This window comes from Nerophis lumbriciformis, linkage group LG21 (genome assembly GCF_033978685.3).
Source record: "Nerophis lumbriciformis linkage group LG21, RoL_Nlum_v2.1, whole genome shotgun sequence".
NCBI lineage: Eukaryota > Metazoa > Chordata > Actinopteri > Syngnathiformes > Syngnathidae > Nerophis > Nerophis lumbriciformis.
Window position 1 is genome coordinate 15,770,176 of NC_084568.2, and position 20,978 is coordinate 15,791,153.

The following is a 20,978-nucleotide window of genomic DNA, read 5'->3' on the forward strand; positions in this document are numbered from 1 at the left end:
GGCACACTAGAGGTCGAAAAAAAACTGGTCTAAAGAGCCACAAAACTGCCATTTTGAATATCCCGCTCCAAAAAGTCTTCGGCTTTTTCCGTGCGTTCGGGATATAACAACGTCACGGAAATACGCAAACACAGGAACAAGATGTGCCGTTTATCATTCGGAACCTTTGACGTACATCAGCAACCAATCATTTCAAACAGGCACATTCGCGAACAAAACGAAAATAGCAAACGTCTTATTGTACCAATTTATAAGACTGGAGACAAACAACAATTTCACAATTTTCTAAAATGATTGAAAAACTGTTGAACAACAGATTAGACGAATTCATGAATAAAAATGAAAACTCACAGATCTATTCAAAGTTTTTCATTTGGCCCACTTAACATCACCCAAATAAGCTTGATGAAACCATTAAAACTAGGGTTGATCATGTACGCAGTACTCCCGCCACACCACAGGGGGCAACAGCCAGGCATGTGTATCACAATGAAGTGGGGTGAGTAGAAGAACCCTGGGGGGGAAAAAATCAATGTGCCCGAGTCATTGTTTCCTAGCGGAACTTTTAAGCGACGGACACATTGATCCAGACAAGCAGCAACAATGGTAGAAATCCCAGCGGGATAATCAGATTAAATAAATGTTGCCCATGTACACATGGCTACGATGGTGAAAAGAGCTCAAAAACGTATGTATCACTTATGATACGTTTGGTAATATAGGGCTAGGTCATAACAATCTTAAAAAAAAGCTTGTGTGTTTTATCGGGTCGGAATGCTTATTTATCTTTTCTCAAATCCAAATTAATTTGTATTCTTTATTTCGAGGTATTTGTAAGATTCTCTCTTTCTCTGTTTAAATTAAACCAGCATATATTTTTTTTAAATTACAAAATCATTAGGAAGAGCGAATAGTTATGACGTCATTGTGCAGGTTAGTTTCAGCCACCAGGTGTCAGTGTTGGTCCTCCAGTGTGACGTGACCGAAACGTGGCTGTCAATCATAAAAGTTCGGCTCATGTTCTCTCTCTCTCTCTCTCTCTCTCTCTCTCTCTCTCTCTCTCTCTCTCTCTCTCTCTCTCTCCTGTCCAAATGATAAAGTGCCGACGTGTCCAAGTGACGTCACGGATAGAGAGAGATAGAAGAGGGGGTGTAGACCTTGTGGACTTTCCTATCACTCTGGAGGCTTCAACACCGAGTTCAGGTAGGTGTGATGATGCTGCTGCGGCTTGTTGTTGTTCAGTGTGTTTGTGAGAGGCAACATGGGTGTGAACGCTGCAGCGTGACGGAACAGTGTTGGTAGAGTCGGACTCGAAACTTTCTAGAAGGGGAGGTAAGTCAGGTGTGGAGATGAGCCATGACGTGAAGGTGCGAGGTTGGTCTGTGTCCTCGAACTCGGCACTTTTGGGACATTTGACTTGTTGCATGTAGATTTGAAAAGATACCTCCTGCATAAAGTGTGCACGGGCCATCTGTGTGTGTGTGCAAGTGTGTGTGTGTGTGTGTGTGTGTGTGAGGGGGCAACCTAAGCCGGCCAGGCTTGACACGGCTGCAAGTAGCTGACTTGTCAAGCTAAAATTAAGCCCCGCATGATTTGGAATGTTACACTTGGGCGGTAAGACGTGGACTAAGGTGACAAATCTGCTGCAGCAACAAAGCGGCCGTAAGAAATGCCCTCAGAATCGTTCTAGAACTTCTCACACGTTTTATTTGACTCTTCTACGACAAGTTGACGTAAAAGTATTTGGACAAAGCTCTGGTTGAATCAATGCGAGGTTGGGTTAGTTAGAAGTTAAAGTACCACTGATATTCACGCACACACACACACACACCCACACTAGGTGTGGTGAAATTATCCTCTGCATTTGACCCATCCCCTTCTTCCACCCCCTGGGAGGTGAGGTGAGGGGAGCAGTGAGCAGCAGCTCATGCAGTCGTTCACAAAAGTATTTGACACAGCTCTGGTTGAGGTTAGATTAGTTAAAGTTAAAAGTTACACACACACTAGGTGTGGTGAAATTATCCTCTGCATTTGACCCAGCCCCTTGTTCCACCCCCTGGGAGGTGAGGGGAGCAGTGAGCAGCAGCTCACGCAGTCGTTCACAAAAGCATTTGGACATAGCTCTGGTTGAGTCCATGCGAAGTTTGATTAGTTAAAGTACCACTGATAGTCACACACACACTAGGTGTGGGGAAATTATTCTCTGCATTTGACCCATCCCCTTGTTCCACCCCCTAGGAGGTGAGGGGAGTAGTGAGCAGCAGCTCACGCAGTCGTTCACAAAAGTATTTGGAGACAGCTCTGGTTGAGTCAATGCGAGGTTGGATTAGTTAAAGTTAAAAGTAACACACACACACTAGGTGTGGTGAAATTATCCTCTGCATTTGACCCATCCCCTTGTTCCACCCCCTGGGAGGTGAGGTGAGGTGAGGGGAGCAGTGAGCAGCAGCTCATGCAGTCGTTCACAAAAGTATTTGACACAGCTCTGGTTGAGGTTAGATTAGTTAAAGTTAAAAGTTACACACACACTAGGTGTGGTGAAATTATCCTCTGCATTTGACCCAGCCCCTTGTTCCACCCCCTGGGAGGTGAGGGGAGCAGTGAGCAGCAGCTCACGCAGTCGTTCACAAAAGCATTTGGACATAGCTCTGGTTGAGTCCATGCAAAGTTTGATTAGTTAAAGTACCACTGATAGTCACACACACACTAGGTGTGGTGAAATTATCCTCTGCATTTGACCCATCCCCTTGTTCCACCCCCTAGGAGGTGAGGGGAGTAGTGAGCAGCAGCTCACGCAGTCGTTCACAAAAGTATTTGGACACAGCTCTGGTTGAGTCAATGCGAGGTTGAATTAGTTAAAGTTAAAAGTAACACACACACTAGGTGTGGTGAAATTATCCTCTGCATTTGACCCATTCCCTTGTTCCACCCCCTGGGAGGTGAGGGGAGCAGTGAGCAGCAGCGGTGGCCGCACTCGGGAATCATTTCGGTGATTTAACCCCCAATTCCAACCCTTGATGCTGAGTGCCAAGCAGGGAGGTAATGGGTCCCATTTTTTGTAGTCTTTGGTATGACTTGTTTATAGTCTTTGGTAGTGTCTTTAGTTGTCCTTTTAAGTCAATCGTCTTCATTTGCCGGAACAAGTTTCGCTTGGGTGAAGCTGGGTGAAGGCACGCTCGGAGGAGTTTGGTGTGGAAGAAACCCAGCATTAGTCCCGCAGATACTCTGCGAAACCCGAATCAGTTGATTTAGCGGCAAAGACATTTGCGATGTTGCGATCGCTCTAATTCACGCAGATTCAACGGAATTATTTACCCAATGCCCACAACTTCCCCATAGATTTTGGACAAAAAACATCATTTTCGCCAATCAAGTTTGTCTCCTAAGCGGCGCTTAAGAAATTGTTTGTTTTTTTGTAATAATAATAATAATAATGAATTACATTTACACACTTTACATTTGTTAAAATCTCAAAGTGCTCCAAAGTATTTAAAAAAAAAAAAGGTAAAAAATAAAAATAGAAAGTTAGAATATATAATAGAAAATTAAAATAGAAATAAAAACATGAAAAACACTGGATAAACACTAGATAAAACATAGAAACATAGCTAAAATAGAAATAAAAACATGAAAGCACTGGATAAAACAGGTAGGCAAGCAGTGCATTTAAAAACAAGAAGGCAGAGAAATTAGATAAAAGCTGTGCTAAAAAGCTGGGTTTTTAGTCCCTTCTTAAAACGGTCGACCAACTGTGGTGCTCTGAGATGGTCGGGGAGAGCGTTCCGTTTGTGTAGACAAAGCGGGTACAAGAACTATTTTTTATTTATTTATTATTACATCAGAATCAGAATCAGGAATACTTTATTAATCCCAGAGGGGAAATTTAGATTTTCAGCACAATCCCATTCAAGAGCAGACAAACATCACAGGGAGACAGAACAGGATCGCTGACGGGTCTGCCAACTTCCGGTACCCCTTACAAAAAAGGTGAGAAACAGGTAAACGCTGTGAGGAAAATATTCAGTCTAAGCCTGGGCCCCTGGAGAGGGTGTCCAGACTGAGGCTAAGGGAAAAAAACCTCATAGCCATAGCAAGAGGGAAACATCAAAGAGCACAAAGGACATTAGAAGAGCAGAGTTGATGCAACCAGCCACTTCTACACACAGCCACAAAAGTAAAACAAAAAAAACAAACACTGTGGTGGCCTCTGCGGGTGGGGGGAGCATGGCCAGAGACAGGAGCAGACCCAACAAAGCAACCAAGAGCGCCGACTACTACCATCCCACTGTTATTATCTACAGCGCTAAGCCTTCCGAGTAATGTAATATACAGTACAGGCCAAAAGTGTGGACAAAACTTCTCATTTCAATGCGTTTTCTTTATTTTCATGATTATTTACTTTGTAGATTGTCACTGAAGGCCTCAAAACTATGACACCTGTGAAGTGAAAACCATTTCAGGTGACTACCTCATCGAGAGAATGCCAAGAGAGTGCGAAAAAGTAATCAGAGCAAAGGGTGGCAATTTTGAAGAAACTAGAATATAAAACATGTTTTCAGTTATTTCACCTTTTTTTGTTAAGTACATAACTCCACATGTGTTCATTCATAATTTTGATGCCTTCAGTGACAATCTACAATGTAAATAGTCATGAAAATTAAAAAAAACACGCATTGAATGAGAAGGTGTGTCCAAACGTTTGGCCTGTACTGTATAAACATTTATTTCTTGTTTTACAGTATTTATTTAAGATGTATTCATCCAGGGGAAGTGACTTAAGAACATATTTTCATTTGCAATGCTAACCTAGTCAAGAGGCAGCGTTTACACATTAGAGATGTTGAAGTGTGATGGAAATCTCTCGTTTACCGACAAAAATAAGCACTATAGATTGCTCAAAAATGCTTTTAATGTGCGGGGGTAATGTATGTGGAACATAAATATATATATAAGATGGACTATAGGGCTGTGAATCTTTGGGAACCACACGATTCGGTTCTTGGGAGTAATTCTCGATTCAATAAGATTCTCGATTCTTTTTAATAGCATTGGGTGCCAGTTCTGATTAACTACATTCCTCCGTAAAATAGCTTTGATACATTTCTATAGGACTTAAAAGAAAACTGGTTTTGTTGCATGAAATTCTACTGAAACATTTAATAAAGTCATATACAAATAAGGCAACAAGAGAAGAATCCTACACTTCTCTTTTCTATATGACTTGCCTGAGTGGCTAAAGAGGACATGTTTAAAAAAGAAAAAAAAAGAAATATATATATATATATATATATATATACATATATTATTTTATATATTATTTTGTATGAATTTTTAATCATTTTTTGATTTTGAAAATCGATTAATAATCATCTCAGCTGCGTTCAGGCTCCAGCACCCCCGCGACCCCAAAAGGGACAAGCGGTAGAAAATGGATGGATTGATTAATAATCATTCCAAAAAAGAATCACGATTTATTTAAAATGTTTTATATTTTCTTTGACACCCCTACTGAACAAACATTTTTCAAGCGTGAAACAAACATGGAGAATGTCTGCAACTTGCGGACGACAGAGCACAAGGAAGCATATTGGTGGTGTTTCTTTCTGTAATCCTAATTAATTATTACCATTATTAGTAGCGATGTAGCATAGTAGCATTTATGATAATATGCTTTAAAAATGTAATATCGTAAATTATCGGTATCGGTTTCAAAAAGTAAAATGAATGACTTTTTAAAACGCCGCTGTACGGAGCGGTACATATCCGGTAAAACACGGACGTAGGGCATACTCACCAACCCTCCCAGGAGACCGATTTCCACCCGGACAACAAAATTGGGGGCGTGCCTTAAAGCCACTGCCTTTAGCGTCCTCTACAACCTGTTGTCACATCCATTTTTCCTACATACAAACGGCGTGCCGGCCCAGTCACATAATATCTACGGCTTTTTACACACTTAAGTGAATGCAAGGCATACTTGATCAACAGCCATACAGGTCACACTGAGGGTGGCAGTATAAACAACTTTAACACTGTTACAAATATGCGCCACACTGTGAACCCACACCAAACAAGAATGACAAACACATTTCGGGAGAACATCCGCACCGTAGCACAACAGAACAAATACACAGAACCCCTTGCAGCACTAACTTTTCCGGGACGCTACAATATACACCCCCACTACCACCAATAATGCATCCAGCGGGGCATCACAACAAAATTAGGCATAATAATGTGTTAATTCCACGACTGTATATATCGGTATCGGTTGATATCGGAATCGGTAATTAATTCAATATCGGAATATCGGATATCAGCAAAAAAGCCATTATCGGACATCTTTAATTATTAGTTTTAATGAATTACAACAGTACGGTAATTTAATATGAGCTCTGAGTATGTGATGCTACTGCCACCTAGTGCCTACTTTGAAGTCTGCGCGGTATAAAACGAGTGAAGCGTCAATACAGTTTTGGTTTTCCAAGTTTTGCTGAAACCCTCTGCTTTTTGCCGTTAAAATGACAAGGAACACTTCAATCAAAAAAAAGTGAAAAACATAACTTTAGCCGCAATTATTTTAAATTAGGTTGGAACAATCGCATAACAAAAGCCTGTGAAATCCTGCTGGACCACCTCAGAAAACACTTGGCTCTACAAAGTACCACCATAATGAGCAACATTAAAATACAGTAGCGTGGTAGGCCTAAGTATTAATCAAAAACAAGTACATACATCACATGGACACAGATAAGACCTTCTGGAGGAAAGTTCTGTGGTCAGATGAAACAAAAATTGAGCTGTTGGGCCACAATATGTTTGGAGAAGAAAAGGTGAGGCCTTTAATCCCAGGAACACCATTCCTACCGTCAAGGACGCAAACCTCCTATACAAAATGTAGCGTGCTCGCTGGTGGCTAATATCCCTCCACAGTGCAACAGCACTTCTAAGTCATCAATCTTCACCCCCATGGTGGCAAATAAACTATGTTTCTTACAAATATTATCCCCTAAGGACAAGGACGAGCTAAACATGCTACACTACACATCAAGCTTGAGCACCTGAATGTGAACAAGGTGGGCAAATTGATCCAAATGTTGTCAGTAACGATACCAAGTAGTGTAGTATCAGGTTGATACAAGTGTTAGATTGATATATTTACTATAAAAAAAAACATTTGTCATTTTTGTTATAAACTCGGGAAATACGTCCCTGGATAAAGGTGAGCTTTAGGAGTTAAAATTATTTAAATCAGAGCCAAATGTAGGTCATAATTTAAATACTAAATTCATATTGTTACACAGCCATCCTGTGTTTTCGTCTGACCACAGTTGTGATCAAAAAGAGAATCATTCAATGTTCTTGAAAATGTGAAGTATCAGTATCGCTATGACCGATACTGCCCCTTTTAATACTTGGTATTGGATTGGTGGATCAATTTGTAGTGTTGCCCAAAACTAATGTAAAGTATCCAAAGACCAGAAGAATAAAAGTTTGTTACATTTTCACAGATGTGTAGACATGTTGGAAAAGAAAGCGGTCAGATAATAACAGTAAATTAACAAGTAGATTAACAATAGTTCTGAGAAAATAACACAACTGGAATTGATATAACCCGTTACCATATACGCCAGTAGCCAAATTAGGACCCATTCTAACTAGAGATGTCCGATAATATGGGGTAGCGAGGGGTGTATATTGTAGCGTCCCGGAAGAGTTAGTGCTGCAAGGGGTTCTGGGTATTTGTTCTGTTGTGTTTATGTTGTGTTACGGTGCGGATGTTCTCCCGAAATGTGTTTGTCATTCTTGTTTGGTGTGGGTTCACAGTGTGGCGCATATTTGTAACAGTGTTAAAGTTGTTTATACGGCCACCCTCAGTGTGACCTGTATGGCTGTTGACCAAGTATGCTTTGCATTCACTTGTGTGTGTGAAAAGCCGTAGATATTATGTGATTGGGCTGGCACGCAAAGGCAGTGCCTTTAAGGTTTATTGGCGTTCTGTACTTCTCCCTACGTCCGTGTACCACTCCGTACAGCGGCGTTTTAAAAAGTCATACATTTTAGTTTTAGAAACCGATACCGATAATTTCCGATATTACATTTTAAAGCATTTATCGGCCGATAATATCGGCAGTCCGATATTATCGGACATTTCTAGTTCTAACCCATTTTTAATATTATTATAATTGTACACCAAATAATATATCAGTAAATATAACGTTATCGCCCATCCTTAATAACCGGTGTAAATAAAGATCGAGGTAGCGCATTTTACATTTGAGCGCTTTTTATCAGGCATGCTTGCTTTGTTGGCATGGTAAATTATAACATTACTTAAAGGCCTTGTCTGCTGGCCTAACATAACCAGAAATCATGATCATAATTAAAGATAAAGATAGTTTTTTTTATCCAATCAGAATTCAGCTAGCTTATGTTGCCATGCTGTACCAAATCTACCCGGGGCCTTCAGAATCAACAATGCGGGCATCTCCGCACTGCAAGTGAACGGGCACATGCAGTTGATAGACAATTGCGATGGCCTAAGGTTGAAAGTGACGTTTACGCGTCCTGTGATTGGATACTCACTGGTTTGAGCTGCGGCGGTGCTATGCAGATCCGCAGAGCCACACCGTTTAGCGGATGAATTTGCGAACACATACAGTTGATATACAGTTGCGATAGCCAATCAGATCACAGGTTGTTGACAGTAGCATATCTAGGTGATTGGATACTTACTTGTCATTCCAAAGTGAGTATCCATTCACAAGTAGCAATTTAACGGGAATTGTTGACCTACAAAGAAGGAGGTGGCAGATATATATTTGCAAGGCCATTTTCAAGAAGGATATTTAAAGAGAAACTACATCTTGTGAGATGATGTCGGTGATGAAATGGGGAAATGCCCGCCATTTCCACTTCAACCGACTACGAGGGGTACCACTGGCTTATACGGCGTCGAATGGGTTCTACAAATTGTGAGTTCTAATATTTGATTTTTTTTTTACGTTTAATGTTTTTTGCTATTTTAATTTTGACAGTACCACTTACAATGTTTTAATTGCTGATGCGTTTTAATTGATGTTTAAATGCGCGAGAAAATAACCCGTTTTGTACACTGTTGAGGTGGTTCAAAGCTCAGTAGTGCGTAAATGTGTTTCTGTATAGCATTTCTCCAGCAGTGGTCATGTGGTGACATAAATGATGGTATTTTTAGATGTAATCATTGAAGTCGGACATCACTGAAATGCCTAGATGGGAAACCCACTGCTTAAAGGTTCCGGCTTAGTCCGATCTGAGTGATGCTTGAATGCTGGTTTTCCCGCCAAGTCTGCAATTTGGACGTGATGTCACGTGCAACAAAGGTATCGAAACAGCTGCGTTTTTGTTTCATCTGACCACAGAACTTTTCCTCCAGAAGGTCTTATCTTTGTCAATGTGTTGTCAGATGAATCGCAAATTGAGCTGTTTGGCCACAATACCCAGCAATATGTTTGGAGGAGAAAAGGTGAGGCCTTTAATCCCAGGAACACCATAACCACCGTCAAGCATGGTGGTGGTAGTATTATGCTCTGGGCCTGTTTTGCTGCCAATGGAACTGGTGCTTTACAGAGGGTAAATGGGACATTGAAAAAGGAGGATTACCTCCAAATTCTTCAGGACAACCTAAAATCATCAGCCCGGAGTTTGGGTCTTGGGCGCAGTTGGGTGTTCTAACAGGACAATGACCCCAAACACACGTCAAAAGTGGTAAAGGAATGGCTAAATCAGGCTAGAATTAAGGTTTTAGAATGGCCTTCCCAAAGTCCTGACTTAAACGTGTGGACAATGCTGAAGAAACAAGTCCATGTCAGAAAACCAACAAATTTAGCTGAACTCCACCAATTTTGTCAAGAGCAGTGGTCAAACATTCAAGCAGAAGCTTGTGGATGGCTACCAAAAGCGCCTTATTGCAGTGAAACTTGCCAAGGGACATGTAAGCAAATATTAACATTGCTGTATGTATACTTTTGACCCAGCACATTTGCTCACATTTTCAGTAGACCCATAATAAATTCATAAAAGAGCCAAACTTCATGAATGTTTTTGGTGACCAACAAGTATGTGCTCCAATCACTCTATCACAAAAAATAAGAGAAATTATTGAAAACTCAAGACAGCCATGACATTATGTTCTTTACAAGTGTATGTCAACTTATGACCACGACTGTATCAACAGGTGTGGACACTTCAATAAAATATTCAACTTTTGTTCTAGTTGAGGGAGCAGGTTCTCCCTAAAGGGATCAATGTTCAGAGGAGGCGGGGCCACGCTCACTTCCTGTTAATGCAACTGTATTGAGCGTTGATGTTTTATGAAGATGTTGGGTCCAATGTCCGCATCTCTGAAGTCAGCAGGTCAACGCCATAGCTTGTTCTGGTTTTAGGGGGGTCATGACCTCGCCGCTCTCGACTGTCGGTCGTGATGAAGAGCGACAGTCCTCTTCAGGAGGCGTGGAAATGTTTGTATGGATGATAAATGAGAGAGAGAGAGTGCTATTCTGAGCGTCTACGGGCTAAGCTAACGGTGTAGAGTTGCACACACCTCATTTTCTCTCCCCTGGTATAGTCGGCCTCGCCTTGGTCGTGTGACGTCATGCGAGGTCATGTGACACGTATGTTGTTACGTGTAAAGATGCTCATGTTGGTCTCTGGCAGAGCCCCGCCCACCCCTGCCCAGCGGTGTGTCGCGGCGTGTGAGAGCGACCCACCCTAGTCCCACCCGAAGCTAGTCATGTCGGACCCCAGGGACATCGACGAGGACGCCATCCTCAAGGGCCTGAGTCCCGAGGAGCTGGACCAGCTGGACTATGACCTTCAGGAGATGGACCCTGAGGTAGAAGGAGCGCACCATTGAACAGAGCCCATCTAACCCTTCCTCCCTCATCATATCAACATTCCCTCTAACCTCCAAGAACGCCCTGCTACCAGCTGGCTATCGGCAGCGTGACCAGACCAAGAAAAGTCCAACAGGGCCGTTTGACCGCGGCGCTCTGCAGCAGCACCTGGAGAAAGAGGCCATGGAGCACCCGGACAAGGAGGAACTGGTGCCCTTCACGGGGGAGAAAAAAGGTGGGTCGGTGGGGTCTGCCGTGGTCAATGAATGACACGAGGCCCGCTGTCAGTCCCACTAAGTTACTCCTTGTGTTCTTCCAGGAAAAGCCTTTGTGGCCAAAAAGGCCGCAGAGATTCCGGCGCACGAGCAGGTCATCTTGGAGCCGGAGCTTGAGGAGGCGCTCAAGAACGCCACAGATGCCGAAATGTGTGACATCGCAGGTGAGACTTCTTGTTCGTACGATCCAACTAGACATCAGTGTTCAGTCCAGTGTTGTCCTGATACCAATAATTTGGTACCAGTTTTCGATACTTTTCGGCACTTTTCGGTACTTTTCGATACTTTTCTAAATAAAGGGCACCACAAAAAATTTAATTATTGGCTTTATTTTAACAAAAAATATATGTGTATGTATGTATGTATGTGTGTATATATATATATATATATATATATATATATATATATATATATATATATATATATATATACACATATATACATACCTCTGGATTGGCAGACCGGGGTGGTGGTTCCTCTCTTTAAAAAGGGGAACCGGAGGGTGTGTTCTAACTATCGTGGATCACACTCCTCAGCCTTCCCGGTAAGGTCTATTCAGGTGTACTGGAGAGGAGGCTACGCCGGATAGTCAAACCTCGGAATCAGGAGGAACAGTGTGGTTTTCGTCCTGGTCGTGGAACTGTGGACCAGCTCTATACTCTCGGCAGGGTCCTTGAGCGTGCATGGGAGTTTGCCCAACCAGTCTACATGTGCTTTGTGGACTTGGAGAAGGCATTCGACCGTGTCCCCGGGAAGTCCTGTGGGGAGTGCTCAGAGAGTATGGGGTTTCGGACTGTCTGATTGTGGCGGTCCGCTCCCTGTATGATCAGTGTCAGAGCTTGGTTCGCATTGCCGGCAGTAAGTCAGACACGTTTCCGGTGAGGGTTGGACTCCGCCAAGGCTGCCCTTTGTCACCGATTCTGTTCATAACTTTTATGGACAGAATTTCTAAGCGCAGTCAGGGCGTTGAGGGGATCCGGTTTGGTGGCTGCAGGATTAGGTCTCTGCTTTTTGCAGATGATGTGGTCCTGATGGCTTCATCTGGCCAGGATCTTCAGCTCTCACTGGATCGGTTCGCAGCCGAGTGTGAAGCGACTGGGATGAGAATCAGCACCTCCAAGTCCGAGTCCATGGTTCTCGCCCGGAAAAGGGTGGAGTGCCATCTCCGGGTTGCGGAGGAGATCTTGCCCCAAGTGGAGGAGTTCAAGTACCTCGGAGTCTTGTTCACGAGTGAGGGAAGAGTGGATCGTGAGATCGACAGGCGGATCGGTGCGGCGTCTTCAGTAATGCGGACGCTGTATCGATCCGTTGTGGTGAGGAAGGAGCTGAGACAATCAACAATGTCCCCACAAAGAAGGATGGTGTACGCACAACTTAAATAGTCTTGATTGCGAAAACAAAGCAGGTGCGGGCAATACCACTCAAAGGAAGGCGTGAAGCTGCTACAGGAGAACACCAACAAAACAGGAACGGTCACCAAAATAACAGCGCAAGACAGGAACTAAAGCACTACAAACAAACAACAACAAACTCAAAATAAGGCACGACAACCTGGTGGAGTTTAATTTTTTAACCTTTTCTGCTAGTGGTGTGCCTCTGTATTTTTTTTATGAAAAAAATGTGACTTGGCTCAAAAAAGGTTGAAAAACACTGGCTTAGTGGAACCCAAAAATGTACTGACTTCTTTCATTGTTTACAGTTCTAAATGTAGTCTAAATGTTGATCTGCTGACATCCGTAAAAGTCCTCAATGATTGTGTTTCAAATGAAGAGACGTCCTTTGTTTCACTGTTTTCTGGACCCGATGAGAACATAATGTGAGAGAAAAAAAACAACAGCAGCCGTGTTTCCTCTTTGTCCGCAGCCGCTCGTTAACCCTTTGTGCCAGCACGGCGGCGCTGACCCAAATAGTTCTAGTTCTCCCAGCAGCTCGGACATCCACATGGCCAGACATGCGACAGGATCCGATTCCTCAAACTCAGCAACTCAAAAATAAACGGGCCGTCCGAAAAGGGTGTGTGTGTGTGTGTGTGTGTGTGTGTGTGTGTGTGTGTGTGTGTGTGTGTGTGTGTGTGTGTGAGTGTGTGAGAGAAAGATAGGATATCTTTTCAAAGCAGACATACGGAGGCACCAACTAACTAATGATGCATGATTAAGAATATTTTCAGGAACAAACCTGGACCACATGCGCTAGAACGATGATTTTGGTTTTAGATGTTGAAAGCCAACCAAGTGCTCTGCCAGGAGAGAATTTATTAATTCTGCTAAAACCCACAGAGGTTCTAAAATTCTCCTCAGGGCTGCTACTTGGTTCTGAAGGGCCAAAGCATGTTGACAGTGATCCTCACTGGACCCGCTGTTTGTCTACCTCCAAAGAGACTTGAATCTGGACTGGGTCCAAATGAGGATTAAGCGGAGTTGGCTCCTGTCAGCCTTTTGTGGTGCTTTTTGGCAAGCGGGTCCAAAGGGATGAAGAGTTGGGCGAGAGAGAGCAGTTCGACACATGTAATTACAATCTTTTTTTTATGATGTTAGCATGTTGCTACACTACACAACTAGGCTAGTTGGAGCTGTAAAGCTAGCAGGGTTATTCTCAGGGGTGAGTTGGAGGGGGGTGTTTATGGCTAAGCAGGCAGCTGTCTCACTGGTCTGCCTTTGCATGGTGGCCCCGCCCGGGGTCAGTGGGTGGGTGGGGGGCTGATGGGGTCACAGCAGTTGGTGTGTGACACAGTTTGGTGGAAGGAAGGTTATTAAATGAGCCACAGTACTGCCCCCTCCTGGTGATGAAGAGGCTCCTTTTTTAGGTCTGTTTACAATACTAAATACACACATTAACCTCTTAAGGCCCAAGCTGTTTGTTTACATGCTTTTTTATTTCTCTTTGCTATTTGGGCTTATTGGACCCTAATTAGAATAAAAACTAAGACTCATCTTTTTATATGATGTACTTAGTCCATAAGTAACAAATGTGTACTTCATCTTTAGTGACATGCTAATTCTTATTTTTACACTTTTTTTTATCAAATTCCATTGTATGTTATACTCTTCTGACACCACTAGATGGCAGTATGAGTGTCCACATAAGGGCTATAAGACCCCAATTCAGTAGTGTACACAATTTTGGAAATAAGAGCTAAAAGGTGCTGTCCACGCATGTGGCCAACTACCGTATTTTTCTGAGTATAAGTCGCTCCGGAGTATAAGTCGCACCGGCCGAAAATGCATAATAAAGAAGGAAAAAAACATATATAAGTCGCACTGGAGTATAAGTCGCATTTTTGATATAACTCAACACCAAGAATAGACATTTGAAAGGCAATTTAAAATAAATAAAGAATAGTGAACAACAGGCTGAATAAGTGTATGTTATATGAGGCATAAATAACCAACTGAGAACGTTCCTGGTATGTTAACGTAACATATTATGGTAAGAGTCATTCAAATAACTATAACATATAGAACATGCTATACGTTTACCAAACAATCTGTCACTCCTAATCGCTAAATCCCATGAAATCTTATACGTCTAGTCTCTTACGTGAATGAGCTAAATAATGTTATTTCATATTTTACGATAATGTGTTAATAATTTCACACATAAGTCGCTCCTGAGTATAAGTCGCACCCCCGGCCAAACTATGAAAAAAACTGCGACTTATAGTCCGAAAAATACGGTAAGCCTTTAGAGGTTTTAAACAGTCTGTTAGAACAGTGGTCCCCAACCACCGGTCCGGGGACCGGTACACCGGTACCGGTCTGTGAAGCATTTGCTACCGGGCTGGAGAGAAACATTAAATAATTTATAAAGGACTGCATTTTCTCCGACTTAACTTTGGCCTGTCCCACTAGACCAGGGGTGTTTTCATGGCTGCCAATAGAGGGCCGCTTGTAACAGTAAATAATTAATGAATTTGCCTATGAATTTAAATATTTAAAAAAAAATGTACGTAAAGAGTAAAAAAAAAAATCTGTGGTTTTGACCATTTTTTTACAGAAAAAAACTGGCAACTTAGTTGCTAGACTTTTACTGTGTTATTTTATTATTATTATTTTTACAACATATTAAAGTAAATAGAAATACAGTACTGCTGTTTAATTTTATTTTGGCAACTTTACCATAATAAAATGTGCTATCATTAAAATCTTCAACCGTGGATTTAAAAAACAACAACTGACAGCTCAGTCGACAGAATTTTACTGTAAAATGTTTTTAATATTTTGATTGTTTTTTTTCAACTTGCATGCTGTAAGTAAAACTCCCTAAATTTTACAATAAAATCTATTGGTCATTTTTATAGTGTACAATTTGATGGATAACTTGCTTCGAAACCCATAAGTTAAGCAGATATTTAAGTATTTATTTGGATTTTGACCAACAAAGTTAGATAATATAATATTTGTTGCAATATTGACCAACAAAGTTAGATAATATTAAGTTAAAAGTTAAGTTAAAGTACCAATGATTGTCACACACACACTAGGTGTGGCGAAATTATTCTCTGCATTTGACCCATCACCCTTGATCACCCTCTGGGAGGTGAGGGGAGCAGTGAGCAGCAGCGGTGGCCGTGCCCGGGAATAATTTTTGGTGATTTAACCCCCAATTCTAACCCTCGATGCTGAGTGCCAAGCAGGGAGGTCATGGGTCCCATTTTTATAGTCTTTGGTATGACTCGGCCGGGGTTTGAACTCACGACCTACCGATCTCAGGGCGGACACTCTAACCACTAGGCCACTGAGTAGGTATAATAATATAATATTTGTTGCAATATTGGACACAATTCTTTTTCCCTGTCAAACTAGAAAAAAAACTAATACCTTTGGTAAGAAAATAAGAAAGTAAAGAAAGTAAATAATGTATTTTTTTGACACATTATTTCCAGGCTTTTGTGGGCCATAGAAAATGACGTGGAAGGGCCAGATCTGGCCCGCGGGCCTTGAGTTTGACACCTGTGCACTAGACACAACAATGAGCTTGTTTATAAATGTACAATAAAACTCCGCATAGGAAGTTGCCATTTGGTATAACTTTGTGACATGATACGACGCACATTAAAGAATATAAATGTGACAAATTGTAGCCAACGGCTGATTTCCATCAGCATTTAATCGCAAAGAAACAAGCCCAGGGCTCCCACTAATTCAGCGTTATAGTGAGTTGTATTTTTCACAAGTGGGAAGCCAGTCCCTGTAAATAATGCCTACATTAAACCGGTCTGTGGTGCAAAAAAGGTTGGGTACCACTCTGTTAGAAGAAGACTTAAGGCAGAACTTCAGTATAAATGTTTGGGAAATTTAAATGTAATAGTCCTGTTGCGCTTGTAATGCGAAAGCAAGACAAGTTGAATTATCTTTTGACGCACAAAAACGTGTGCGTCGTTTATTCATCAAAGACGAGAATGAATGACTGCTTACATCACACGACTCAAAATGGCGGTAACAACAAACCCCCACCTTTGGGGAAAATCTCCTGACGGTCACTTAAAGGGGCAGCGCTGAATTCCTCACTCTTAACTGCATATATGAATGCTTATCAAGAACAACATTGTTATGTGCACAATCGAACAATGACAGTGAATAATGATGACAAAATCAAGTAAACAGGTGTGGTGAATTATGTCCTTAAAGCAACCGCTACAGTCCACAAATGAAAGAGTTGTGGGCCCAGAAATGACCCTTGAGGAATCCCCACTTTCACAGAGAGAGAGAGAGAGAGACGGGTGCTGACTGGGTCTGAGCAGGGTTTAAGTATTTCAAGGAGCATTTCATGGTCCACATGGGAAGGCCTCACTCAAGTCAAAAAGTACCAGAATAGATCCTTGCTGGTGCTTGGTACTAAATGTCAGCTCTTTGCCAGCAAGCTGTAGCAACGTTTGCTTCTTGCAGTGTGGTATGTGAGCTCATGCTGACCCAAGTTCTGCAAGAATGTACTTAATCCCGCTGACACTATTTATCATGACTAAAAATATTTCATCTTTTTTATAATGAAATGTAAGACGACACAAATACTCCTAACAACAACATCTTTATCTGGACAAACAGGCCTGATCCTCAGGAGAGATGAGGCAACATCTCGCTCAGCCTGCCTCGTGCCAATTTTTACATCAGAACATCGCCTTTAAACGTCCTCTGTGTTTTCTTGCACACGCAGCTATCCTGGGAATGTACACGCTGATGAGCAACAAGCAGTACTACGACGCTCTGGGAACTACCGGAACCATTGCAAACTCTGAGGGCATCAACAGTATGTAGACGCGTATGGGGAGGGAACTTTAACTGAACTTACAGCTGATGATCACTGCTGCTTGGCCTGCAGGTGTTGTGAAAGCAGATCCCTTTAAGATCTTCCCTGATGAGCCACCAAACCCCACCAACGTGGAGGAGACTCTCTCGAGGATCCACAACAACGACAGCACTATGACAGAAGTCAACCTCAACAACATCAAGGTCAGTGCAAGGACGGAGCAACCTACGTGAAGAACCTTGTTGCAGTCGGGTATTTATTCTAAGTGGAGAACCTTGTCGCAGCCAGGTATTTATCCTTGTCACTGTCAGGTATTTATCCTACAAACTTTGTCGCAGCCAGGTGTTTATCCTAAGTGGAGAACCTCGCCACAGTCAGGTATTTATCCTAAGAACGTTGTCTCAGCCAGGTTTTAAGTAAAGAACCTTCTCACAGTCAGATATTATCCTGAGTGCAGAACCTTGTCACAGACGGGTATTTATCCGAAGTGGAGAACCATGCCGCAGTCAGGTATTTATCCTACCTGCAGAACCTTGTCGCAGACAGGTATTTATCCAAAGTGGAGAACCTTGCCACAGTCAGGTATTTATCCTAAGTGGAGAACCTTGTCACTGTCAGGTATTTATCCTAAGAACTTTGTCACAGCCAGGTGTTTATCCTAAGTGGAGGGCCTTGCCACAGTCAGGTATTTATCCTAAGAACTTTGTCACAGCCAGGTGTTTATCCTAAGTGGAGGACCTTGCCACAGTCAGGCATTCATCCTAAGAATTTTGTCGCAGACAGGTATTTATCCTAAGTGGAGAACATTGTCGCAGTCAGTTATGTATCCAAAGTGGAGAACCTTGCCACAGTCAGGTATTTATCCTAAGTTGAGAACCTTGTCGCAGCCAGGTATTCATCCTAAGTAAAGAACATTGTCACTGTCAGGTATTTATCCTAAGAACCTTGTCGCAGTTAGGTATTATCCTGAGTGGAGAACCTTGCCACAGTCAGGTATTTATCCTAAGAACTGTGTCGCAGCCAGGTAATAAGTAAAGAACCTTCTCACTGTCAGATATTATCCTGAGTGAATAACCTTGCCACAGTCAGGTATTCTCCTGAGTGGAGATCCTTGTCACAGTCAGGTATTTATCCTAAGTGCAGAAATGTGTCGCAGTCTGTTATTTATCCGAAGTGGAGAACCTGGTTGCAGTCTGGTATTGATCTTAAGTGGAGAACCTGGTTGCAGTCAAGTATTTATCTTCAGTGGAGAAACTGGTTGCAGTCAGGTATTTATCTTAAGTGGAGAACCTGGTTGCAGTCAAGTATTTATCTTGAGTGGAGAAACTGGTTGCAGTCAGGTATTTATCTTAAGTGGAGTACCTGGTTGCAGTCAAGTATTTATCTTAAGTGGACAACCTGGTTGCAGTCAAGTATTTATCTTCAGTGGAGAACCTGGTTGCAGTCAGGTATTTATCTTAAGTGGAGAACCTGATTGCAGTCAGGTATTAATCTTAAGTGGAGAACCTGGTTGCAGTCAGGTATTAATCTTAAGTGGAGAACCTGGTTGCAGTCAGGTATTAATCTTAAGTGGAGAACCTGGTTGCAGTCAGGTATTAATCTTAAGTGGAGAACCTGGTTGCAGTCAGGTATTAATCTTAAGTGGAGAACCTGGTTGCAGTCAGGTATTAATCTTAAGTGGATAACCTGGTTGCAGTCAGGTATTAATCTTAAGTGGAGAACCTGGTTGCAGTCAGGTATTAATCTTAAGTGGATAACCTGGTTGCAGTCAGGTATTAATCTTAAGTGGAGAACCTGGTTGCGGTCAGGTATTAATATTCAGTGGAGAACCTGGTTGCAGTCAGTTATTAATATTCAGTGGAGAACCTGGTTGCAGTCAGGTATTAATCTTAAGTGGAGAACCTGGTCGCAGTCAGGTATTAATCTTAAGTGGAGAACCTGGTTGCAGTCAGGTATTAATCTTAAGTGGAGAACCTGGTTACGGTCAGGTATTAATCTTAAGTGGAGAACCTGGTTGCGGTCAGGTATTAATATTCAGTGGAGAACCTGGTTGCAGTCAGGTTTTAATCTTAAATGGAGAACCTGGTTGCAGTCAGGTATTAATCTTAAGTGGAGAACCTGGTCGCAGTCAGGTATTAATCTTAAGTGGAGAACCTGGTTGCATTGAGGTATTTATCTTAAGTGGAAAATCTCGTTGCATTCAGGTATTTATCCAAATTAAAGAACCTTGCCGCAGTTAGGTATTTACCCAATAAGTGGAGATTCTTGTTACAGTGAGATATTTTATCATTGTTGGTGAGCTCAGAAGTCCCAATCATCAAAGAGCAAGATGCTATCATGGTTTTAATTTCAGGACATTCCGATCCCGACACTGAAAGACATCTTTGAGGCGATGAAGGGAAACTCTCACGTGGAGGTTCTGAGCATCGCCGCCACCCGGAGCAACGACCCTGTGGCCTACGTAAGTCCAAGAAATGTGACTTTTTCATGCTGGGTGTCATCCTGCAAATCATGGAAGATGATTTTGCACCACGTGGTTTCTGTGTGCGTGTTTCAGGCATGTGCCGAAATGCTGAAGGAGAACACCAGTCTGCAGAGTCTGAACATCGAGTCCAACTTCATCACTTCAGACGGCATGATGGCCGTCATCAAGGCGATGGCCAACAACGCCACGCTGGTGGAGCTTAAGATTGACAACCAGGTCAGAGATGTGCAGTCATCAATCTTGTCATCTTCCTTCGTCTGCCTGACACACACTCCTCTCTCTCCTACAGAGGCAAAAGTTGGGCGACTCTGTGGAGATGGAGATCGCCGCCATGTTGGAGAACAACTCCAGCATCCTGAAGTTCGGCTACCACTTCACGCAGCAGGGTCCTCGCGCCCGAGTTGCCATGGCCATCACGCGAAACAACGACATGCGTAAGAGGGACCTGGCCTGCGCTCGGCGCCGTGCGAGATGTCTCAAGTCGTGTTTCTCTGTGCAGTTCGCCAGCAGAGGCTGAGATGAAAACACGAAGATGACGAGGAGAAGATGGATGGAGCTGCTGAGCTGAGCACAGGAGGACACGTCCACAACACTTCACTTGTCACTGAGAGCACAATGTGTCTTTTTTTTTAAGACACGACGTGTCCTCCTTGTGCCGCCCAATGATTCATCTCATTGTTGGGGGAGGAGCATCTGTAAATACTTTCATTAAAATATTTATTCAACTACTCTATGTAGACATTTTGTACATTAGATTTGTGGCATCAGTTTGGATATACAGTCGTGGTCAAAAGTTGACATACACTTGTAAAGGACATAATGTCATGGCTGTCTTGAGTTTCCAATCATTTCTACAACTCTTATTTTTTTGTGATAGAGTGATTGGAGCACATACTTGTTGGTCACAAAAAACATTCATGAAGTTTGGCTCTTTTATGAATTTTTATGGGTCTACTGAAAATGTGAGCAAATGTGCTGGGTCAATAGTATAAATACAGCAATGTTCATATTTGTCCCTTGGCAAGTTTCACTGCAATAAGGCGCTTTTGGTAGCCATCCACAAGCTTCTGGTTGAATTTTTGACCACTCCTCTTGACAAAA

At 42.4% G+C, this 20,978-nt stretch overlaps 1 protein-coding gene across 2 annotated transcripts; it reads left to right on the forward strand.

Annotated features, from left to right (window-relative positions):
• The first annotated feature begins 562 nt into the window (after positions 1 to 562).
• Positions 563 to 20,605, forward strand: tmod4 (tropomodulin 4 (muscle)). 2 transcript variants are annotated; one of them, XM_061982841.2, is made up of 11 exons: positions 563 to 688; positions 1,101 to 1,203; positions 10,696 to 10,873; positions 10,953 to 11,109; positions 11,194 to 11,313; positions 17,300 to 17,392; positions 17,465 to 17,595; positions 19,746 to 19,853; positions 19,950 to 20,093; positions 20,167 to 20,311; positions 20,377 to 20,605. In XM_061982841.2, exons 3-11 carry the CDS (start codon positions 10,772 to 10,774, stop codon positions 20,397 to 20,399), a joined length of 1,023 nt encoding a protein of 340 aa, XP_061838825.1. In that variant the 5' UTR covers positions 563 to 688; positions 1,101 to 1,203; positions 10,696 to 10,771; the 3' UTR covers positions 20,400 to 20,605. The 2 variants fall into 2 exon arrangements, with proteins under 2 accessions (XP_061838825.1, XP_072771661.1); XM_072915560.1 differs by lacking the exons at positions 563 to 688; positions 1,101 to 1,203 and adding an exon at positions 1,261 to 1,332.
• Positions 20,606 to 20,978: the final 373 nt, after the last annotated feature.